Source organism: Dendrobates tinctorius, unplaced genomic scaffold, assembly GCF_039654945.1.
Source record: "Dendrobates tinctorius isolate UK_male_01 unplaced genomic scaffold, ASM3965494v1 ptg000103l, whole genome shotgun sequence".
Lineage (NCBI taxonomy): Eukaryota > Metazoa > Chordata > Amphibia > Anura > Dendrobatidae > Dendrobates > Dendrobates tinctorius.
In genome coordinates, this window is record NW_027361771.1 from 941,738 (window position 1) to 965,279 (window position 23,542).

A 23,542-nucleotide genomic window follows, 5' to 3' on the forward strand; every position below is an offset into this window, starting at 1 on the left:
TGATTTATTATTATCTTCTACAAAAGCGAAATCTTAAAGGGGTTTTTCAAGACTTAAATATCGACCATTTGTTAGGATAGTTCATCTTTCTGTGCTGATTAATTATCAAATATACATTTAGATAAATGGAGCCCATTTTTTCCTGATACAGACTTCAAAATCCACTGTAAAGACATACATTTAAAAGATGACATGCTGACTTTCTGTAGCCGCCACTAGAGGGAGCATGGGAGCTTTTTTGCATACTGCGCTATAGAATAATGCTCTATGCTCCCTCTAGTGGTGGCTGTTGGCAGTAAGAATGTTTTTCCAAATCTGGAAACGTTTCAGTGGATTTGGAGTATTATATCAGAAAAATAGAGTCCCAGTATTATGAAGATACATTAAGAAATTAAAAAGCACATAATTTAGGACCTTTTGAATTAAAGAACCAAACAATATCTTATAGAAACTATCACAAAGTCAAAAGTGTCCAGTTTTTGCTCTTATTTTATTTCTGCTGCTCCCCTAAGTTTTCCATTTTCTTTAATCCTGCTATTCTTGAGAAATAGGCCTCTTTATTTAGCTCAAATTGTTAAGGTCTTTATCGAAGAGCATTGTTCACAGGGTAATAATGAAGCGTACGACGAATTTAAAAAAGAAAAAAAACGGAATATTCAGTGGAGCAGCAGGAGTAAAATAACAGCAAAAACTGTCCAATTTTGACCTGGTGATAGGTGCCGGGTTTCTGAGATTTTAGATTTCTGAATTGTAAAATAATCTGTAGCATTATTGCTGACCACAGGAAGATTCAGCATGGCGGGGCCGCCACCTGGGCAGCTTGTACAACCACCTGCATGGATGCACGAAGGAGCTGCTCTACCTGAGTGATGAACAAAACAAGATCCTTAAACAGGACTGGAGTGATCAAATCTCTGATCTGCCTAGCACCCGCAGGCAATACGAGGTAAGAGCACCTATCAATCGCAATGTTTAAGCCCCTATCCAATATGTGGAATGTACGATAGCTCGTACAGTGGTTATCAAATCTGTTAAGGAGTTGTATATCAACATTTTTTTAGCGTTAAATTCTTCAAAGTGGTTCATGAATATGGCACAAAATAAAAAAAAATGCTCTTCATTTTTCTGTTTCACTGTGTTTGCGACTTTTTTAGTGCACAAAATCATAAATCCTTTAAAATTTGCACATTTGTCTAAAAATGCATCAAATCAAAAACTCTGGCAGAAACCTTTTGTCCAGGCTGAAACTAAAGTGAGATGCGCCAAAAATTTGTGACATTTGGTAAAAATCAGATTTCATGAAACTGTCAAAAGATGTAAAAATAGTGCACCTCTTAAAGAGAATAAAGAAGAAATACTAAAGCCACTAAAAAAGGGCAAACTTAGCCCCATACACATGAGAATTTTATAGAGAACACATGGAAATCCCATACAGGAAAGAAAGACGGCCAAACCATCAGCTGAGTATCTTTCGTCCAGCAGCAGTCTAATGACTATGGGGACCTTTACTCCAAAAAACAACAATCCTGAATAGGGTCCTTTGACTGTTACCCCATTGTGTGTGCTTTAACATAACAGGAAACTAAAGAGGGTTGACTACAATAAAGGAAAACTCTAAAACTGCCCCAGTTCACTTAAAGAGGTTCCCATAATGACATACATGGCTTATGTTATTAAACTAACCTAAACAATACATTTTTCAATTCAAAGTAATTTAAGTAAATAAATATATATATATATATATATATATATATATATACACACATACTGTAGAAATACATACAGTAGCTTGCCAAGTATTCACCCCCTTGGTTGGTTTTTTACATATTTTGTTGCATTACAACCTGTGTTTAAGTATTTTTGTAATCTGGTGTGTGTGTGAGATGCATCAGCACTAGTGCTGAGTGATTGTGCTCAGATAACATCTTATCTGCATACCTGGGTGTTATCCAAGCTTCTAGGCATCCTCGTATATTATGTTCGAGTCCCCGCAGCTGCATGATTTGGGGCTGTTAGACTCAACACATGTGGGGATTCCCTAACAAATAGGCAATCCCCGCATGTGTTGAGGCTGTCTAACAGCTGCAAATAATGCAGCTACAACACCTCGAACATAATATATGAGCACTATTCCCAAGATACTTGCATAACACCTGGGCATGCTTGGATAAGACGTTATCTGAGCACGTTCGCTCATCACTAATCAGCACTAAATAGTCTAAGTTGGTGAAATAAGAAAAATATAGGCATAAATTAAATTTATGGGATCAAATAGCTGAAAATTGCCATGTGCATGCATGTGCATATGTATTTCACCCCTTTTGTTATGAAGCCCCTAAAAATATTTGGTGCAAGAAATTACGGTACCTTCATAAGTCACATGTTTAGTGAAAGGAAGTCCCCCTGTGTGCTGTCTAAGTGTCACATGGTCAGTCAGTATATACACACCTTTTCTGAGAGGCAAAAGAGGTTGCAACACCATTAAGTAAGAGGCACCAGTAACCAAACAACACCATGAAGACCAAGGAGATCTCCAAACAAGCCAGGGACATAGTCGTTGAGAAGTACCAGTCCAGGTTAAGTTTTTAAAAAAAATCCCAATCTTGATCCAGTGCAGCACCATCACATCCATAATTTGATACAACAATCCATAATTAATCAATAATCCACCCCAAGGACAACATCCTCACAGTGAAACATAATGGTAGCAGCATCATGCTGTGGGGATGTTTTTCGGCACCAGGGACAGGAAAAATTGTCCATGTCGAGGGGAAGATGGATTGTGCGAAATACTGGGATATTCTTGAGAAAAACCTGTCTCAGTCTGTCTGTGATTTGAAACAGGGACAGAGGTTCTTGTTCCAACAAGACAATGACCCAAAGCATACTGCTGAAGCAACACTCACATGATTTAAGGGGAAACATGTAAATGTTTAGGACTGACCTAGTCAAAGCCCAGACCTTAATCCAATTGAGGATCTGTGGTCAGACTTGAAGATTGCTGTTCACCAGAGGAAACCATCTGTAACCTGAAGAAGCTGGAGCAGATTTGCCTTGCCGAATGGGCAAAAATCCCAGTGGCAAGATGTGGAAAGCTCATAGAGACGTGTGCAAAGCAACTTGCAGCTGTATTTACTGCAAAATGAGGCTCTACACGTTACTGTCTTTAGGGGAGTGAATAGCACACTGAAGTTTTCAATTATTTTGTCCTATTTGTTGTTTGCTGCACAATAAAAAGAAAACCAAATGTTCACACTTGTAAGCATGTTTTTTACATGAACTGATGCAAATCCTTATAAAAGCCTGTGAAATTCCAAGTTTTGAGATAACAAAACATGAAAAATGCCCAGTTTTGTCCCTCAGTAGTTCTATGCAGACAGATCGAGCATACACACCTTGTCATCGTTTTCTCTGTATATAATGGTACTGTGCCTGCAATTGTACAGGAATCCTGAAAATATGCAGTAGTGCCAATGTCATCAACCTACAAGGTGAGTCTGTACATCGAAGAGCTTAGCGGCGTATTCAGAAAATTTACTGCACCAGCTTGACGATTTTCTCATCTGTGTTAGCTCCAGTCTAGCAAGCACAGTATAGAAAAACATTTTGGGAACTGCCGAGTGACGCATGGTGAATGCAGAGCAAGCAAAACAAAACCCTAAAAATTAGGTTCTCACAGTAAAAAAAAAATTGGGATACACTTTCCAGTATGATTATAATTGAAGTGCAATTCTTAACATTGCAGCGCTTTAAGACAGAGGATTTGCTGCCCCAGGAGGAGACGGTGAATGGCCTGCTGGATGATGGCGACAGAATGGTAGAGCTCAAACATCCCGCTGCCAGCTGCATCCAGGTATGCCACCAAACAATCACTGCCCAAAATGTTACTGCTCATAAGAATGTTAACATTACGAGTCATAATAAAAAATGTATGTTTTTTTGCATATACCTTTTTAGATTTTAATGTATATTTTATGGAAAATTTGCTTTGGTTGGGGTGCGTCTACATATACTGAAATTGTAACAGATTTTCCATGATGGGAGAAAATCCATAGTGGAATAGAGTACAGCAAATAGATGAGATTTGAACAAATTTCATCCATAAATTGTAGAAATTGGCCAAGGGTGCGTATTCTTAAAATCCCTAAAGTCAGTAACACATAATCACATACATTTAGGGTTAAAGCATGTGGAGGTGGGCTCAGGAGCTGATCTCTATCCACACATCGATGATGCTGGCATCTGTGTATAACAGCCTTGGCAGGAGGTTAGCTACCATCGCTGATGTTAAACAGTTAAAATGCTGCTTTCAATCTCTTACAGTATTTAAATAGGGCCTATCACTTCCTCAAAACATTTAGATTGCTTATAAAAATCCCCACGTTCCCCTGATTATGCTGCTCTTTTCCATTTTGAGTTGTGTCACTCCATTGCAGAGATATTCACTTGTTTCTTCTGGAGTGCAGTATGTGAAATCTATGTTGGGCATGTGCATTAAACCCTCCCTCTCAGATACTGCCAATCACCGCTCAGCAGCATCTAAGACTGATAAACTACTAGATCAGCTGCTGAGCTTTGATTGGCAGTATCTGGCAGGGAGGGGTGAAAGCAGACATGGTCTGCAAACAGAAATTTCACATGTTGAGTTCCAAAAGAAACAGATGTGAATATTTCTGCAATGGAGTGATACTGCACATATGAGAAAAGAACGTCAGAATCAAGGAAGCTCAGCGATTTTTAAAAGGTATTTAACTCCAGTTTTTTAGCAAGCGGCAGGTCATCAATGGCAATTAGTAAAGAAACCGAAGATGAAGATTGCAATACCCTCTGGTCGACTGAATCCAAATTATAAGATGAAGAGACTTTTTAGCAGTTCTTTTTTGGTTGCTAAAAAGTGCATTTTAGATTCTGAAAAATGGATACTAGTTACTGTTTTAACACTTTGGCATTTCATTGTGGAAAATCTGATCATAAATGTTCATATCTCAGGCCCATGACGAAGCCCTGAAAGGAGAGTGGCAGAACTTTCTGAACTTGTGCATCTGTCAGGAGAACCATCTAAAGAATGCAGAAGAATACAAGAAGGTAAGGAGTTTTGTATTAAAGTGTTAGTTTCAGCTTAGTTTCACACATATGCATTTCATAGTCTGCTTTTACATAGGCATATACAGTATATGGCTGTTGAGTTGGGGTCAGGAGGCCCGCTGACAGTCTGGAAATCACGATCCAAACACAGATTGTGAAACTCAACCATTTGAAGCCAGCCTTACATATCAACTGTTTTGCATTCCTTTTTATTTCCCATGTTATTGATAACCAGAATAGTGTAGCTAGCAAAGTATCTTATGCATTAAAAAATAATAATAATAAGAGAAAACAAAACAAGAAAAGATAACAGAAGTTATTATATGATCAGTGTCCATTATTCCAATTCATGGCTCCATTAGGAAAATAATATGGCAGCCCACAGGAATAGCTACTATATAAAGGCACCAGAATCAAAATAGAACTATTAAGAGAGTAATTTTTTTTTACAGTAAAGTTCATTGAAAACTCCATGTTCCTGTATAAAAATCATGATTAATGTAAAGCATAACCTCCTGGTGAGTTAGCTGAAAGCAGAAGCTCCTCCTGATGCCTCCTGGTGCGTTAGTGTAAAGCACAGCCTCCTGGTGCGTTAGTGTAAAGCACAGCTTCCTGGTGCATTAGTATAAAGCACAGCCTCCTGGTGCCTTAGTGTAAAGCACAGCTTAATTGTGCGTTAGTGTAAAGCACAGCCTCCTGGTGCGTTAGTGTAAAGCACAGCCTCCTGGTGCGTTAGTGTAAAGCACAGCTTCCTGGTGCGTTAGTATAAAGCACAGCCTCCTGGTGCCTTAGTGTAAAGCACAGCCTCCTGGTGCGTTAGTGTAAAGCACAGCCTCCTGGTGCGTAAGTGTAAAGCACAGCCTCCTGGTTCGTTAAAGCACAGCCTCCTGGTGCGTTAGTGTAAAGCACAGCCTAATGGTGCGTTAGTATAAAGCACAGCCTCCTGATGCCTTAGTGTAAAGCACAGCCTAATGGTGCGTTAGTATAAAGCACAGCCTCCTGGTGCCTTAGTGTAAAACACAGCCTAATGGTGCATTAGTGTAAAGCACAGCCTAATGGTGCGTTAGTGTAAAGCACAGCCTCCTGGTGCGTTAGTGTAAAGCACAGCTTCCTGGTGTGTTAGTGTAAAGCACAGCCTCCTGGTGACTTAGTGTAAAGCACAGCCTAATGGTGCGTTAGTTTAAAGCACTGCCTCCTGGTGCGTTAGTATAAAGCACAGCCTCCTGGTGCGTTAGTGTAAAGCACAGCCTCCTGGTGCGTTAGTGTAAAGCACAGCCTCCTGGTGCGTTAGTGTAAAGCACTGCCTCCTGTTGCGTTAGTGTAAAGCACAGCCTCCTGGTGCGTTAGTGTAAAGCACAGCCTCCTGGTGCGTTAGTGTAAAGCACTGCCTCCTGTTGCGTTAGTGTAAAGCACAGCCTCCTGTTGCGTTAGTGTAAAGCACAGCCTCCTGGTGCGTTAGTTTAAAGCACAGCCTCCTGGTGTGTAAGTGTAAAGCACAGCCTCCTGGTGCGTTAGTGTAAAGCACAGCCTCCTGGTGCGTTAGTGTAAAGCACAGCCTAATGATGCGTAAGTGTAAAGCACAGCCTCCTGGTGCCTTAGTGTAAAGCACAGCCTAATGGTGCGTTAGCGTAAAGCACTGCCTCCTGGTGCGTTAGTGTAAAGCACAGCCTCCTGGTGCGTTAGTGTAAAGCACAGCCTCCTGGTGCGTTAGTGTAAAGCACAGCCTCCTGGTGCGTTAAAGCACAGCCTCCTGGTGTGTTAGTGTAAAGCACAGCCTAATGGTGCGTTAGTATAAAGCACAGCCTCCTGATGCCTTAGTGTAAAGCACAGCCTAATGGTGCGTTAGTATAAAGCACAGCCTCCTGGTGCCTTAGTGTAAAACACAGCCTAATGGTGCGTTAGTGTAAAGCACAGCCTAATGGTGCGTTAGTGTAAAGTACAGCCTCCTGGTGCGTTAGTGTAAAGCACAGCTTCCTGGTGCGTTAGTATAAAGCACAGCTTCCTGGTGCCTTAGTGTAAAGCACAGCCTAATGGTGCGTTAGTTTAATGCACAGCCTCCTGGTGCGTTAGTGTAAAACACAGCCTCCTGGTGCGTTAGTGTAAAGCACTGCCTCCTGTTGCGTTAGTGTAAAGCACAGCCTCCTGGTGCGTTAGTGTAAAGCACAGCCTCCTGGTGCGTTAGTGTAAAGCACTGCCTCCTGTTGCGTTAGTGTAAAGCACAGCCTCCTGTTGCGTTAGTGTAAAGCACAGCCTCCTGGTGCGTTAGTTTAAAGCACAGCCTCCTGGTGTGTAAGTGTAAAGCACAGCCTCCTGGTGCGTTAGTGTAAAGCACAGCCTCCTGGTGCGTTAGTTTAAAGCACAGCCTCTTGGTGCGTTAGTGTAAAGCACAGCCTAATGGTGCGTTAGTATAAAGCACAGCCTCCTGGTGCATTGTGTAAAGCACAGCCTCCTGTTGCGTTAGTGTAAAGCACAGCCTCCTGGTGCGTTAGTTTAAAGCACAGCCTCCTGGTGTGTAAGTGTAAAGCACAGCCTCCTGTTGCGTTAGTGTAAAGCACAGCCTCCTGGTGCGTTAGTTTAAAGCACAGCCTCCTGGTGCGTTAGTGTAAAGCACAGCCTAATGATGCGTAAGTGTAAAGCACAGCCTCCTGGTGCCTTAGTGTAAAGCACAGCCTAATGGTGCGTTAGCGTAAAGCACTGCCTCCTGGTGCGTTAGTGTAAAGCACAGCCTCCTGGTGCGTTAGTGTAAAGCACAGCCTCCTGGTGCGTTAGTGTAAAGCACAGCCTCCTGGTGCGTTAAAGCACAGCCTCCTGGTGTGTTAGTGTAAAGCACAGCCTAATGGTGCGTTAGTATAAAGCACAGCCTCCTGATGCCTTAGTGTAAAGCACAGCCTAATGGTGCGTTAGTATAAAGCACAGCCTCCTGGTGCCTTAGTGTAAAACACAGCCTAATGGTGCGTTAGTGTAAAGCACAGCCTAATGGTGCGTTAGTGTAAAGTACAGCCTCCTGGTGCGTTAGTGTAAAGCACAGCTTCCTGGTGCGTTAGTATAAAGCACAGCTTCCTGGTGCCTTAGTGTAAAGCACAGCCTAATGGTGCGTTAGTTTAATGCACAGCCTCCTGGTGCGTTAGTGTAAAGCACAGCCTCCTGGTGCGTTAGTGTAAAGCACTGCCTCCTGTTGCGTTAGTGTAAAGCACAGCCTCCTGGTGCGTTAGTGTAAAGCACAGCCTCCTGGTGCGTTAGTGTAAAGCACTGCCTCCTGTTGCGTTAGTGTAAAGCACAGCCTCCTGTTGCGTTAGTGTAAAGCACAGCCTCCTGGTGCGTTAGTTTAAAGCACAGCCTCCTGGTGTGTAAGTGTAAAGCACAGCCTCCTGGTGCGTTAGTGTAAAGCACAGCCTCCTGGTGCGTTAGTGTAAAGCACAGCCTAATGATGCGTAAGTGTAAAGCACAGCCTCCTGGTGCGTTAGTGTAAAGCACAGCCTAATGGTGCGTTAGCGTAAAGCACTGCCTCCTGGTGCGTTAGTGTAAAGCACAGCCTCCTGGTGCGTTAGTGTAAAGCACAGCCTCCTGGTGCGTTAGTGTAAAGCACAGCCTCCTGGTGCGTTAAAGCACAGCCTCCTGGTGTGTTAGTGTAAAGCACAGCCTAATGGTGCGTTAGTATAAAGCACAGCCTCCTGATGCCTTAGTGTAAAGCACAGCCTAATGGTGCGTTAGTATAAAGCACAGCCTCCTGGTGCCTTAGTGTAAAACACAGCCTAATGGTGCGTTAGTGTAAAGCACAGCCTAATGGTGCGTTAGTGTAAAGTACAGCCTCCTGGTGCATTAGTGTAAAGCACAGCTTCCTGGTGCGTTAGTATAAAGCACAGCTTCCTGGTGCCTTAGTGTAAAGCACAGCCTAATGGTGCGTTAGTTTAATGCACAGCCTCCTGGTGCGTTAGTGTAAAACACAGCCTCCTGGTGCGTTAGTGTAAAGCACAGCCTCCTGGTGCGTTAGTATGAAGCACAGCCTCCTGGTGCCTTAGTGTAAAGCACAGCCTAATGGTGCGTTAGTATAAAGCACAGCCTCCTGGTGCATTGTGTAAAGCACAGCCTCCTGGTGCGTTAGTGTAAAGCACAGCCTCCTGGTGCGTTAGTGTAAAGCACAGCCTCCTGGTGCGTTAGTGTAAAGCACTGCCTCCTGTTGCGTTAGTGTAAAGCACAGCCTCCTGGTGCGTTAGTTTAAAGCACAGCCTCTTGGTGCGTAAGTGTAAAGCACAGCCTCCTGGTGCGTTAGTGTAAAGCACAGCCTCCTGGTGCGTTAGTGTAAAGCACAGCCTAATGATGCGTAAGTGTAAAGCACAGCCTCCTGGTGCCTTAGTGTAAAGCACAGCCTAATGGTGCGCTAGCGTAAAGCACAGCCTCCTGGTGCGTTAGTGTAAAGCACAGCCTCCTGGTGCGTTAGTGGAAAGCACTGCCTCCTGTTGCGTTAGTGTAAAGCACAGCCTCCTGGTGCGTTAGTGTAAAGCACAGCCTCCTGGTGCGAAAGTGTAAAGCACAGCCTCCTGGTGCGTTAGTGTAAAGCACAGCCTAATGGTGCGTTAGTATAAAGCACAGCCTCCTGATGCCTTAGTGTAAAGCACAGCCTAATGGTGCGTTAGTATAAAGCACAGCCTCCTGGTGCCTTAGTGTAAAACACAGCCTAATGGTGCGTTAGTGTAAAGCAAAGCCTAATGGTGCGTTAGTGTAAAGCACAGCCTCCTGGTGCGTTAGTGTAAAGCACAGCTTCCTGGTGCGTTAGTATAAAGCACAGCTTCCTGGTGCCTTAGTGTAAAGCACAGCCTAATGGTGCGTTAGTTTAAAGCACAGCCTCCTGGTGCGTAAGTGTAAAGCACGGCCTCCTGGTGCGTAAGTGTAAAGCACAGCCTCCTGGTGCGTTAGTGTAAAGCACAGCCTACTGGTGCGTTAGTACAAAGCACAGCCTCCTGGTGCCTTAGTGTAAAGCACAGCCTAATGGTGCGTTAGTATAAAGCACAGCCTCCTGGTGCGTTAGTGTAAAGCACAGCCTCCTGGTGCATTAGTGTAAAGCACAGCCTCCTGGTGCGTTAGTGTAAAGCACAGCCTCCTGGTGCGTTAGTGTAAAGCACAGCCTCCTGGTGCGTTAGTGTAAAGCACAGCCTCCTGGTGCGTTAGTGTAAAGCACAGCCTCCTGTTGCGTTAGTGTAAAGCACAGCCTCCTGGTGCGTTAGTGTAAAGCACAGCCTACTGGTGCGTTAGTACAAAGCACAGCCTACTGGTGCGTTAGTATAAAGCACAGCCTCCTGGTGCGTTAGTGTAAAGCACAGCCTCCTGGTGCGTTAGTGTACAGCACAGCCTAATGGTGCGTTAGTATAAAGCACAGCCTCCTGATGCCTTAGTGTAAAGCACAGCCTAATGGTGCATTTATATAAAGCACAGCCTCCAGGTGCCTTAGTGTAAAACACAGCCTAATGGTGCGTTAGTGTAAAGCACAACCTAATGGTGTGTTAGTGTAAAGCACAGCCTCCTGGTGCGTTAGTGTAAAGCACAGCCTCCTGGTGCATTAGTGTAAAGCACAGCCTCCCGGTGCGTTAGTGTAAAGCACAGCCTCCTGGTGCGTTATTGTAAAGCACAGCCTAATGGTGCGTTAGTATAAAGCACAGCCTCCTGGTGCCTTAGTGTAAAACACAGCCTAATGGTGCGTTAGTGTAAAGCACAGCCTAATGGTGTGTTAGTGTAAAGCACAGCCTCCTGGTGCGTTAGTGTAAAGCACAGCCTCCTGGTGCATTAGTTTAAAGCACAGCCTCCTGGTGCGTTAGTGTAAAGCACAGCCTCCTGGTGCGTTAGTGTAAAGCACAGCCTCCTGGTGCGTTAGTGTAAAGCACAGCCTCCTGGTGCATTAGTGTAAAGCACATCCTAATGATGCGTAAGTGTAAAGCACAGCCTCCTGGTGCCTTAGTGTAAAGCACAGCCTAATGGTACGTTAGCGTAAAGCACAGCCTCCTGGTGCATTAGTGTAAAGCACAGCCTAATGATGCGTAAGTGTAAAGCACAGCCTCCTGGTGCCTTAGTGTAAAGCACAGCCTAATGGTGCGTTAGCGTAAAGCACAGCCTCCTGGTGCGCTAGTATAAAACACAGCCTCCTGGTGCGTTAGTGTAAAGCACAGCCTCCTGGTGCGTTAGTGTAAAGCACAGCCTCCTGGTGCGCTAGTGTAAAGCACAGCCTCCTGGTGCGTTAGTGTGAGGCACAGCTTCCTAGTGTGTTAGTGTAAAGCACAGTCTCCTGGTTCGTTAGTGTAAAGCACAGCCTCCTGGTGTGGTGGTTCAAAGCAGAATCTCCTGGTGCGTAACAAGCAACTTCCTCGTGCCTTATAGTAAAGAAGAACTTTCTAATACGTTAGTGTAAACAGGACCCCATGGTGCATCAGTAGAAAGAAGTCCTCTTGGAACAAATGTAATAAATCATGTGCTGTCATTTAGTGCTATCAGTAATAAAACTAACAATTGTCTCTATCCTCTTCGTAAAGTTCCATGATGATGCAGACTCTGTAGCTGAAACCCTGAATACTGTGAAGAGAAACTTGGACACCAAATACTCCCAGCCCAACACACAGGTGCCAGGGGCAGTATCTGATCTACTTCTGCAGTTGGAGAAGGAGGATAAGCAGTTGGTCCAAGCCGAGAAGACCTTGTCTGAACTCAAGCAAAAAGCCCCACAAATTGTTCCTATCAAACAGAGGAGGATAAGACCAAAGCAGATGGTTAATGTGGAAACCATCTGTGATTGGGATTCAGGAGATGTATGTTTCCCATGTAATTCTTGATATTTATGAAAAATGTACAGTATAAACATGAGTTAACAGTGTGCTAAGCTAGAGGCCTACAAACTTTTCTTAATTCATACTGAATGTTAAAGGATATGTGGGACAGCTCTTTCTTCTGGCCAACAGTTATATGGGGAAATCGGTGGACGATTGTGCATATGCCTTGTTCTAACTGAGAGGGAAATTACACATCACCTACTAAGCATTGGTTTGCTTCCTGGGCAACTCTTCAACCTGGCTTGTATCGGCAATGTCCGATGTTAAATCAGGTGAAATGGAAAAGGCTTACATTACAAACTCACTTTTTGTATCAAACATATTTCAAGGCACAGGAACATTGCGTATATCAGCTCCAGTATCTAATTAGGCTCATGATCTACACTCACTAGGGTCAATGTCAGCTAAGGTTTACTAACCTATGGACAGTATTGGACTGGGGTGGCAAGTAATACTGTAAACCAGAGTTCATGGTCTAGTATTTTTAATTTAATGAAAAAAGAAAGTCATCCAATTCATTTTCTCAAACACTGACGCTCAACTTTTACAGCTCACCACTCATACACATACAGTGAATAAAGGTAGAGATGATTAAGTCAATTACTTTATTCATAATCTATAGAGCAATGTCTAATCAGCTCCTTTTCTTCAGGTCCAGCTAAACAAAGGGGATACATACACACTGAAAGATAACAGCAAGAACGAGAACTGGGTTGTACAGGGTTCTGGTGATGGAGGAACCAAGGATGCTCCCGCTGCCTGTTTTACGATCCCTCCCCCAGACCCAGAGGCTGCTGACAGATTGAAGAGGTGAGTAGTACATAAGAATTGGAGGTAACTGATCATCTTACAGAATATTAGTTATGAAAACGAAGAGTAACTATATTGGGCAGGATGGAAAATATTAATGGAGGGTGGGTGACCTCTTACATGGTTATGCCCTTGTCATTAATATGGTGGTCACTGTTCATGATAATTAAAATATTTTTGTTCAGTTTTTAGTTGGTTCATCAATTGTTTCTTTTTATGCATTCCTACTGTCCATGACATATGTACGTTTTCTAATCCTGGTCCATATGTTTTATCAGATTGGATGCTGAATTAAATGATGTGAAGAGGAAAAAGGCATCTGTTCAAAATACTTTAAAATCGAGCAGCCGCGAGCCTCAAAAAGCCACTCAGCTGGGTAAGATGCTTACGAAAGCTAAAACATGTTCAGAGTTAAAAGCTAAACCATCCCAGTATTTTCAGCCAGGGATATTGAGGATATGACGTATCAAAAAGTTTGTGCTGCTTCCAATTTTTACATTAATGTGTTAATTGTCATATTTTTACACCATCTGTACAGCTCCAGTGGGTGGTGCCCCTATACCGCCAACTCGCACATCAAGTGTCTCCAATGAAGACCCTCAAGGACCACAGATTCTTAATAAGTTGAATAAAATCTATGGAGACCTACAAGGCACGGAGCAGGAGGTACTGACAAGGTTGCGCACCCCTGTGAACAAAGCGTCACCAAATCAGGATCTAACCGAGAGGCTAAAGGAACAGGAGGTGAGTGCTGCTAATCTTGAGAATCGACAACAGGTTTCATGCATTTTATATCTTGTCTTGTTTTTATCATATTTTTCACGTATATTTTCTGTAATTTTAAGTGTAGTGTCCAGAATGAGGGGAGATGTTGCAGCATATTCTGCATGCACATACTTATGACATATATACATCAAGAATGTATAAACCCTTCAGAACTGTCACAATAACAGCATTTATGTGTTGCCCCAGGGAACTGCCCGGCGCCTCCAAATGATTGCATCAGAGACGGATTCTGCCAAAAGAGAATGTGAAAACTTCTTGGCAAAGAAACCATCAGGACCAGCAGCCTCTCAGCTGCCTACAACACTGGCCAATGTGAACAACAAGTACAATGATGTCAAAGCCCTGTCATCACTCTATGGAGAAGAGTAAGTGTACAGACGTGTAGATTACTTTCTATATCAAACATAGCGACAACATATTTCGAAGCACAGTACCATTGTGTATACCAGCTCCAGTATCCAATTAGGCTCACGATCTAGACTCACTAAGGTCAATGCCATCTAAGGTTTACTAACCTATGGAGAGTATCGGACTGGAGTGGCAAGGGCCCACCAGTAAACTTGATTCAGGGGGCCCACTGTTCATGCAAATATAACATTATCCAATTTAGCCTCTGCTTCTAGATATATTAATAAGCTGGATAGTTTGCTAGATGAATGAGGAGATGCTTCTGCCTGTACATAGAAAGTCAAATGTATTGGGCCAACTAATGCTAATATTGAGGGGTAAGTGGCTTACCTCTGCACAAAGGCCCACCAGGGGATTCACCTGCTCACCCATGGGCCAGTCCAAGCCTGACTATGCATATGTTTTTTTGTAGAGTGGGATGTAACTGGAGAAGTCATAGAAAACTCACACAAACAAGAGGCCTTTTGCTCCTTGTCAGATTGAAACCAAGGATCTCAGTGTTGCAAAGCAGTAGTACAGTATGTACTAATTATTTCACAGCTGCCATTACATTTTTATAGATGATATACTTCTCTTACAGAGCTAAAGCATCACTGAACTTAGAAAATCAGATTAGCAAGACAGATGATATGATCAGAGGCTTTGAGAGTTTCTTGGCACAGGATGGCGTTCTTCCTTCTACATCCAATGGTATCCAGGAACAAGCCAGTCAGATTCAGGTAAAACATCATTGTGTCTTGGGGCTCCTCACACTAAATAAAAGCCCACACAGTTTGCTTGATAGAACAAAATAGACTTATTGCATGATTCATTTCACTAAGTGTTGAGCAGCTGTCATAATTGTACATTAGTGATGGCTTATATCAAGAGGAGTACAAGTCTGGTTTAGTAAAAACTTGTCTTTGCCATGAAACAATAATTTTGAGGCATCTTTTTTTCAGACCTCTGTATTATGCCTCCTTCTGTTGTTCCCTCTGGAAATGTACAAATGAATTTATAACTGAGTTACCTTTTTCTTGCCAATAAGGTGTGTCTATTTAGTGGGTCATTGTCCACACTGATTGGATAGTGCCAGAATGTGTAGTGACACGCCCCATTGAAAAAAATAAATAGTAACACCCAGGAGCGATAACAGAGGACAAAATGCTAAGGCCTAAGAAAAATAGCTTCATAAATGCAAATATAAACTTAAAAAAGTTCTTGTAAAGTGCTAGGTCTGTATCCAAAGCCACTCTTCTCGGAATTTAGTGGGATTGCAGAAGTTTCTTACTCACGTCATAGAGAAAATTGTGATGATGTCTATATAAACTTAAGAACAATGCCCATTTGCAGCCTTGTGTCCATATTTCAACTCTGTGAAGGGAAATTTCATAGTCTACAATGCCATTTATACATCTTACAAGACTTTTACCTTTGGATATGATTTAGAAAACAGGAGCTTCTTATTTCATTGACTTTAAATAGTTTTTTAATGAATATCTTTCCTCCTCCAGAAAATGAAGAGAGACCTTGTGGATAAACAAGACAATCTCCTGAAACTAAACAGGAGCTTAAAGGACACAGAATTGGCATGCAACTCCCTTCAGAGCAACACTAATGAGCACAGTCCTGATCTGCCAAGTCAGCGCATCCAGGTCCAAAAACTTAATGACAGATACCATGCAGTTGCTGACCAGCTAGACCAAAGGTAAGACCATGTGGTGACAAAACAGAGGTGTGAAACTCTGCCATTGCTATTAGATATCTGCTACGTGACCAGACTCATGATCTGGCTCCAAAATTAGGGAGATTTTGTGACAAATATTTAAGAATGCCATTAAGTATGGACCCGTGGTACTGGGTTCATAACCAAAATGATGTATGAAGGGATATGTTCTTTATGTAATGATATAATTTAAGATATGCCATTAATGCATGATCATTATCACTATTGCTCCAACTGCTGGGATTCCCATGGATCATGAAACTCAGCATGGTGGTCCATTCTTGCCCGACCTGTGTCCAGTATAGGAGTTCAGCACTTTTAAAGTAAATGTGTCATACTAAACATATGAATTACTCTGGTCCTGTGTCTGGTAGAACTTGAGATTCCAATAGTCTGGAATTCTGGCTACTCACCATGACTACTACAGAGAGGCGGTAACTGCGATAGTCATGGAAAGAAGGTCATGGCTGAATAAAGTTTTTTAGATCTGGCATCATATGAAATGAACGGTCTCATTTAAAACTTTTGAATGGGTTAAAGATTACAAGTTAGTTAGCAAGTGGATATCTGACCTTCACTGATCACAAGATTGGGGGTCATTTAACCCCCGATTGAAAAAGACAGTGGTCAAGCATGTGTACTGCATCTTTATTGTTTAGGCAGCTTTCCAGGTGGCTGAAGACAGGGCTTGGCCATCTTTGGAAGTCCCACAGACTTTGACTTGTGCAGTAGTTGCATGCTCAACCACAGCTCCATTAAAAAGAATGATTTGGGACCCCCAGACTCACGATAGGGACTGTTAACAACTATCTTCTGGTTTGGTCATAACTGGCAATCTAGATACAACCAATATGTGTACGTTAACATTAAGTTTGAGACTGCTTTTAAAGTAATGCACACATTTTTTTTTTTACTAATGGAAACCAGATCCTGATAAAAATTATGTTTATATGGCTTTTATTTTCTGATGTTAGATTCAGTTATTCTATTTTTTGTACACTATTATGCAAACAGCCATTCTACGTGAGTAGCTACATCGACAGTAGGAAACAATATACTGGAGCCGTTCATTGACTTTGTGGTGCAAATGTGTTGTAGGCATGCTCCAAGACCTGTGCAAAGGTTATTGCACAGGCAGGGGAAGGTGATCTGTGTCCTATTGTACTGTAAATAATATGATCCTGTGTAGAGAGGTGAGTGAATCAATTTGCCCTGATCCTGCAGCCACATTAGTATTCTATGGCCGCTGGATGGTAGCGCTATGGGATCCTATCCTAGAATGTCTCATATATACTGGAATGCCAGGCAACTCTTCTGATTTGCAAACTCAATGTGGCGTGACACGTGCATGATAAGATGTCAGAACAACTAATAAGAACAGGCATGGAGGATGATGGCAGGTAGGAAGCAGTTCACAGAGATCAAACCAGCTGCTTACCCCCAAAAAACCTAAATTAAATTCTTTGCATAAAACCCTTATTTAGATTGCTTTCAGATGATTCTTTTCCTTTACCAACTTCTTTATGAAATGTCTCACTGTCAAAATTATTTCTTGAAGCCAATATTTTTCTGTTAATTCTGTTATCAGAGAGAACGGTTCTATATTTGTCTTTTTTTTAATGTTCAGTGACTAAAATTTAATATTCTTTCCTTTAGAGAGAAAATACTCAGGGATACCAATTTGCCATACCAGCAGTTTAAATCCTCCAGTGATGGCCTGGAATCCTGGCTGAATGGTCTTCCACGTAACCAGATTACACCATCAGATTCTCCTAGTCAAGTCAACTACAAACTCCAAAGTCAGAAGGTAAGAGGATCTGCATATGTACAAAATATGGAAGGTATAAGGATATATTCACTCTCACACACATACAATACATACATTTACTTCATAGAATCATAGAATGTTAGAGTTGGAAGGGACCTACTTGTTCATCATGACCATCCCGTGCCCAATGCAGGATTCACTAAACCATCTCAGAATGATGTCTGTCCAGCCTCAGTTTGAAGACTTCCATTGTTAGAGAACTCACCACCTATCCTGGCATCCTGATCCACTGATTGATCACCCTCACTGTCAAATTTTTTTTTCTAATATCTACTCTTTGTCTTCTCCCTTGATATGTTTGTAGAGAACTATTAAGTCTCCTCTCAGTTTTCTTTTTTGTAAGCTAAACATTCCCAAATCCTCTAACTGTTCCTCGTAAGACATTGTTTGCAGACCGAGCGCCATTCTGATCGCTCTTCTTTGAACGTGCCTCAGTGTGTTCGTGTCTTTTTTAAATGTGATGCCCAGAACTGGATATTGTCTTCCAGATGAGGTCTAACCAAGGAGTAGAGGGGGATGATTACTTCTTGTGATTTTAGCTGTATGCTTCTGTTAATGCAAGCCATAATTGTGTTTGCCTTTTTGCTGCTGCATTACACTGTTAACACATGTTCAGTCTGTCATCTATTAGTAAACCCAAGTGTTTTTCATTTTTTCACTTGTGCTGTTTGCTCAGCCCTATTACTTCCATTCTGTATATGCTTTTTTCATTATTCTTGCCCAGATGTAGACCTTTGCATTTCTGTGTTAAAAACATTGATAGTTGCTGCACACAATTCCAGATTGTTTAGATCTTTTTGAATCCTTTCTCTAGTATCCCTCCTAGATTTGTGTCATCAGCAAATATCTTACATTTACCCTCAATTCCTTCATCTAAATAATTGATAAAAATATTGAACACAGAGCCCAGGACAGATCCCTGTCGTACACCACTTGAGACATTCTTCAAACTGGATGTGTAGCCATATACGACCACTCTTTTGGTCCAATTAGTAAGCCAGTTATAAATCTATTCAATACTTGGTCATTTTTTCAATAACAATGATGAGATACTTTGTCAAATCTTTGTTGAAGTCAAGATATGCTATATCTACTGCATCTCCCTAATACACCCAGTCAGTGATTCTCTCATAGAAGGAAACTAAGTTATTCTGACATGACTTGTTAGTTACAAACTCATGTTGGCTCATTTCTTTCTTCCTTTTTAGCATGTGTTTAAGTTTTTTGTTCATCCATCCTTATTTCCTTAAATGCTTCCTATTCTTCCCTCTTTTAGGGATTGCAACGATTGTGCTTTGAGAATCTAATTTTTAAAAATGTCCCATCCTTCCTGGCATTTCTATCTTTAAAGACATCCAGCCATTGGGTTCCTCCTATATTCTTTCGGAGTCCTTTAAAATCTGCCTTTCTGAAATCCAACCTTGATGTCTGATTCTTCACAGGTCTTCCCTCTCTAGTTCACCAAAATTCAATGATAGCATACCTCATAGGGTTCCAGCCACCCTTACCTCCTCAACAATTTCCTCCCTATTTATAAGGATTAGATCCAAGGTAGCAGATCCCCTTGTTTTCTCTTCTCCCTTTTGGAAGATAATTTGTCAGCAAGAGAACATAAGCATTTGCTGGGTCTGTTACTTTTGCCTGAGTTTCCAAATGTCTGGATAGTTGAAATCTCCTATAATCACTACATCATATGTTTTTGAGAACTTGGTCATCTGATGCATAGAGTTCTTCAGCTTACCCATGTGGTCTATAGTAAACACCTACAAGTGTCCTTTCCGTTGATCTCTCCTTGTATTCTTACCCAAACAGTTTCCACATAACTCCCAATCTTGAAGCTTCAATCTCTGTGGAGATATACGCTTTCCTAACATACAATACAACTCCTCCTCCCCGTTTATTAAGTCTGTTTCTTCCAAATAAGTTGTATCCTTCTAGTCTTGTATTCCAATCATGTGTATTGTCCCACCAAGTTTCAGTGATTCCAATAAGGCCTCTTTCACACTTGTTTTTTACAATCAGTCACAATCCACCAGGTTTTGAAAAAAACGGATCCTCAATTTTCTTTTGAGGATCCGTTTTTCTCCTCCATTGACTTCCATTAATGGCGGATTGTGACGGATTGCCGTCCGTTGCATCCGTTTTTTTTGAGGATCCGCCAAAAGTTGCTGTCCGTCACCATCCTCAAAGATTTCAAAACGGAGCTTGCAACGTTTTTTTGTCTGGCGGATCCTCCAGACACTCATTTAACCCGAAATTCTTTCCGGGTGCCGGACAAAAAAAAAACAAAAAACAATTCTCTCTCTGCTTCCTTTCTTCCTTCCCAGCGGTTCCTTTAAATTTCCTCATTTTCAGGATCTGTCTGAAAACGGATCCTGTGCCATCCGTTCACATCAGTTGAGAACGGATCCGCTTGTCTGACTTTTTGGCGGATTTGAACTGATGCAAAAAACTGAAGTGTGAAAGAGGCCTAACACGTCCGTTTTTTATGTCTGTTTTTTCTGGAGTCCCCCTGTAAACTAACCAGTAAAGGCTAAGCAAATAGCAGTGAGCTGTTATTATTAACCTGGTAACGTTTAGGGCTAATGGGCCCATTCCCAGATTATTATCAGCCCCTCTGCTGGTTATTAAAATTACACGGGAGCCCACACCATTTTTATTTAAAAGTTTATTTACAAATGTAAAATAATTACAGAAACAAAAAAAGCACTGATTATATAGCACACTGACATATTTTTATCTGTAATGTTTCTCAGCCCTATCTCTAGCTTTGACCAGCTTTCTCTAGGATTGATCTAATAGCCTCAGATAAGCGCTTATCCGTATAGCTATAGCGCTTACCGAATAGCTGCATCGGTAACCTGGGAAGTGCTATAGCTATTCAGATAACCACTTATTCGGACAACCCTAGCTTTAACCACTTAATGACCAGAGGTATTTTTGGTTTTGCGTTCCATTTCTTCCCAGAGCGATAACTTTTTTATTTTTCAGTCAATATGGCCATGCGAGGGCTTATTTTTTGCAGGCCGAGTTGTACTTTTGAACAACACCATTGGTTTTACCATATCATGTACTGGAGAACAGGAAAAAAATTCCAAGTGAAATTGCAAAAAAAAGTGCAGTCCCGCCGTTGTTGCTTTTTTTATTTTTACCATGTTCACTAAATGCCCAAACTGACCTGCCATTATGATTTTCCAGGTCATTGTGAGTTCACAGACACCAAACATGTCTAGGTTCTTTTTTAATTAAGTGATGAAATTTTTTTTACAAAGTTTGTTAAAAAAAATAAATAAAATTGAACCATTTTCCAATATGTAGCGTATCCAATTTTTGTGATCTCGAGATGGGTGAGGGCGTATTTTTTCGTGTCGAGCTGACATTTTTAATGATACCATTTTGGTGCAGATACCATCTTTTGATAGCTCATTTTTGCATTTTAATGTTTTTGCAATGTTGCGGCGATCACAAAAACATAATTCTGGCATTTTGACTTTTTTTCTCGTTACACCGTTTAGCGATCGGGTTAATTCTTTTTTTATTTTGATAGATTGGGCGATTCTGAAAGCGGGGATACCAAATATGTGCATGTTTTGATTTTTTTAATTGTTTTAATTTGAATGGGGTGAAGGGGGGTGATTTGAACTTTTATATTTTTAAATTTTTTTTCAACTTTTGACATGCTTCAATAGTCTCCATGGGAGACTAGAAGCTGCCATAATCCAATTGGCTATGCTACATACAAAAACAGCTGACATGTGCCAGAAAAGATGTGAGTTCAGCGCCGGAGCCCACATCAAAGGGAGGGAGTCTGACATCGGCGTACCATTACGCCCGATGTGGGAAAAGGGTTAAACTAGTGGCATAACATTACTCATATAATGTATTATATATTAATGTATCATTGCAGAGGCTGGTAGAGGAGATCCAGAGGAAGGAGCCAGAGAAGAATAATTTAGTGAAGCTTTACAAAGACTTGTCAAATTCTCTTAATGTAAGTTTCTTCCTGCTTGATGCGAAATTAACTCTACGACACAGACATCAACCTGTAAAGTGAAGGTGCACAATCTTTTTGGTCCAAGGGTCATGTTGTCATACTGAACCAATTCGGGGGTGCACTAAAAATGAAAGGGGTATTACCTTCTGTGACATTTGTGGCATATCGAAAGTATATATCATAAAAGTCTGCTAGTTACAACTTCTACTTACAGGACTCTTCCCTCCAAAGTAGCACTCTAATGGAATGTTCACACCGCATTTCTTTTTACAAAGATTTAGAAATAGATTCTGCTCCCAAATCTACATCAAAAACCACGTTAAATACTCTTTGAATAAGTTTACAACTGATTTTTAATGGAAAAGTTCCTTTACTGCACAGAATACTGTTTTTTCTCCCTATTTTGAGGTAAACTAATATGAAGCTTATTCAAATAGTATTTGAAGCATTTTTGTGTGGATTTGCAGTAAGATCTCCTTCTAAATCCTCATGAAAATAGGCCCCTAAAGAGGTCATATATGCACATGGTTCTCTACAATAGAGCATGGGTTTTTTGCTTAGTGCCTACTGATTCAGAACTCGCATAAGCTACAGTGGAGTCAGCCACAGACATAGAAGGGCACCCATCTATTTCACATAACCTGTTTGGCACTCTAGAAAGGCGTAACCCCATTCTCCTGATGTATGAGGCATCCAGAGAGGTCTACAAGGTGCACCATTACTACTTGCCAGTCCCTGCTCATCAGCTGCTGCCACCACTGCTCTTCTGTGTGTGGCTGCTCACATATAGTTAACCTGTTTGACAAACATTTTTCTGTCTGTAAAGTTGGGGGCCACATAGAATGGCATCTTGGGCCGCATGTGGTCTCCGAGCAGAAGGTTGTGCACCCCTGCTGTAAAGTAATAAAACACCACAGAGTTCCCCTTGTGGTGAAAAAAAACAAACATTGAAATGAAACCCTGATCACCTTTAGGTTGTTCTAGATTAGACACAATGCCAATGATTGAGCGTACTAAAAAAAAAAAAAAAGACATATCCTCATCAGTGGTGTCCTGCAGCCGGGGGTGATACACTGACCAGTCTTGTCTGTCGCTCTATCAGCGGCAGGATGAGATTTATGGCAGCTGCTTTGAAGGCCTTCACAAATCGGGTGATCCTCGGGCGGTTTGCACTGACAGACGCCGATCTGTTTAAGGCTATGTGCACACGTAGCGGAACTCTCGCGGAAGTTACCGCGAGAATTCCGGAATTCCATTCCATGGGAAAATCGCATTTTAACTTCCCGCGATTTTCCCGCGGAAAAACTAGCGATTTGCAAGCGTAATTAGCTTTCAAAATGCTAGCGTTTTCCAAGTGATATGGAGCATCGCTTGGAGAACTGATTGACAGGTTGGTCAAACTCGTCAAACATACTGTTTGACTAGTGTGACCAACTTTTTACTACTGAGGCTGCCTATGCAGCCTCAGTAGTAAAAGATAAAATGTATAAATAAAAAATATTGTTATTCTCATCTTGCGGCGTCCCGCGCAGCCTTCCCGCCTCTCCACGCTCCCAGTAATCCTTCGCGCGAATGACCGCGAGATCTCGACGTTATCGCGGTCATTCTCGATTTTAATTCTATTTTTACAGGGATATGGTACCCAAAGCCCGGAGGACAGTCTCCTGTCACGTGCCCCGTCCTGAGTGACACGGCCAGCAGGCCGGTAACTGATTGGACAATTACATGTGCCGTGTCCTGTTGTATGTGACGCGGCCCGCAGACCGGTAACTAATACAATAAGACAAAGGGAATAGGGAAAACCTGGGTAACAATAACAATGGTGGCCCTACGATAGAGAACGGGGAAGTGGAGACCTCCTGCACTCCCCTGGGTTCCGCACCGGGCGCCGATCAGGAACCTAAAAACCCTGACTCGCCCTGCACCTAAACCCTCACTAGGGAATTGGTCGGTGCGGAAACTAATCCCACCACTGCACTAAACACACATAAGGAAAAGTGACAAAACAGGGGAACACCACTTAGCTTTGCTCTGTTGCTTACGCTCCCAGCAACAGAGCCCACCACCTGCATGCATCTTTTCCTCCACCGTGTCCAACATCTGGGTGCACTGTC

At 42.1% G+C, this 23,542-nt stretch overlaps 1 protein-coding gene across 1 annotated transcript in view; it reads left to right on the plus strand.

Annotated features, from left to right (window-relative positions):
• The window catches only part of EVPL (envoplakin), a 75,741-nt gene that overhangs the window by 42,252 nt on the left and 9,947 nt on the right, over positions 1-23,542 (plus strand). The window contains exons 8-19 of the mRNA XM_073587904.1: positions 785-946; positions 3,746-3,853; positions 4,990-5,085; positions 11,604-11,876; positions 12,550-12,707; positions 12,986-13,083; positions 13,246-13,451; positions 13,680-13,858; positions 14,482-14,620; positions 15,395-15,588; positions 17,263-17,413; positions 21,342-21,425. Coding sequence (XP_073444005.1) covers positions 785-946; positions 3,746-3,853; positions 4,990-5,085; positions 11,604-11,876; positions 12,550-12,707; positions 12,986-13,083; positions 13,246-13,451; positions 13,680-13,858; positions 14,482-14,620; positions 15,395-15,588; positions 17,263-17,413; positions 21,342-21,425 — 1,848 coding nt within the window. The remainder of the gene's footprint in view (positions 1-784; positions 947-3,745; positions 3,854-4,989; positions 5,086-11,603; positions 11,877-12,549; positions 12,708-12,985; positions 13,084-13,245; positions 13,452-13,679; positions 13,859-14,481; positions 14,621-15,394; positions 15,589-17,262; positions 17,414-21,341; positions 21,426-23,542) is intronic.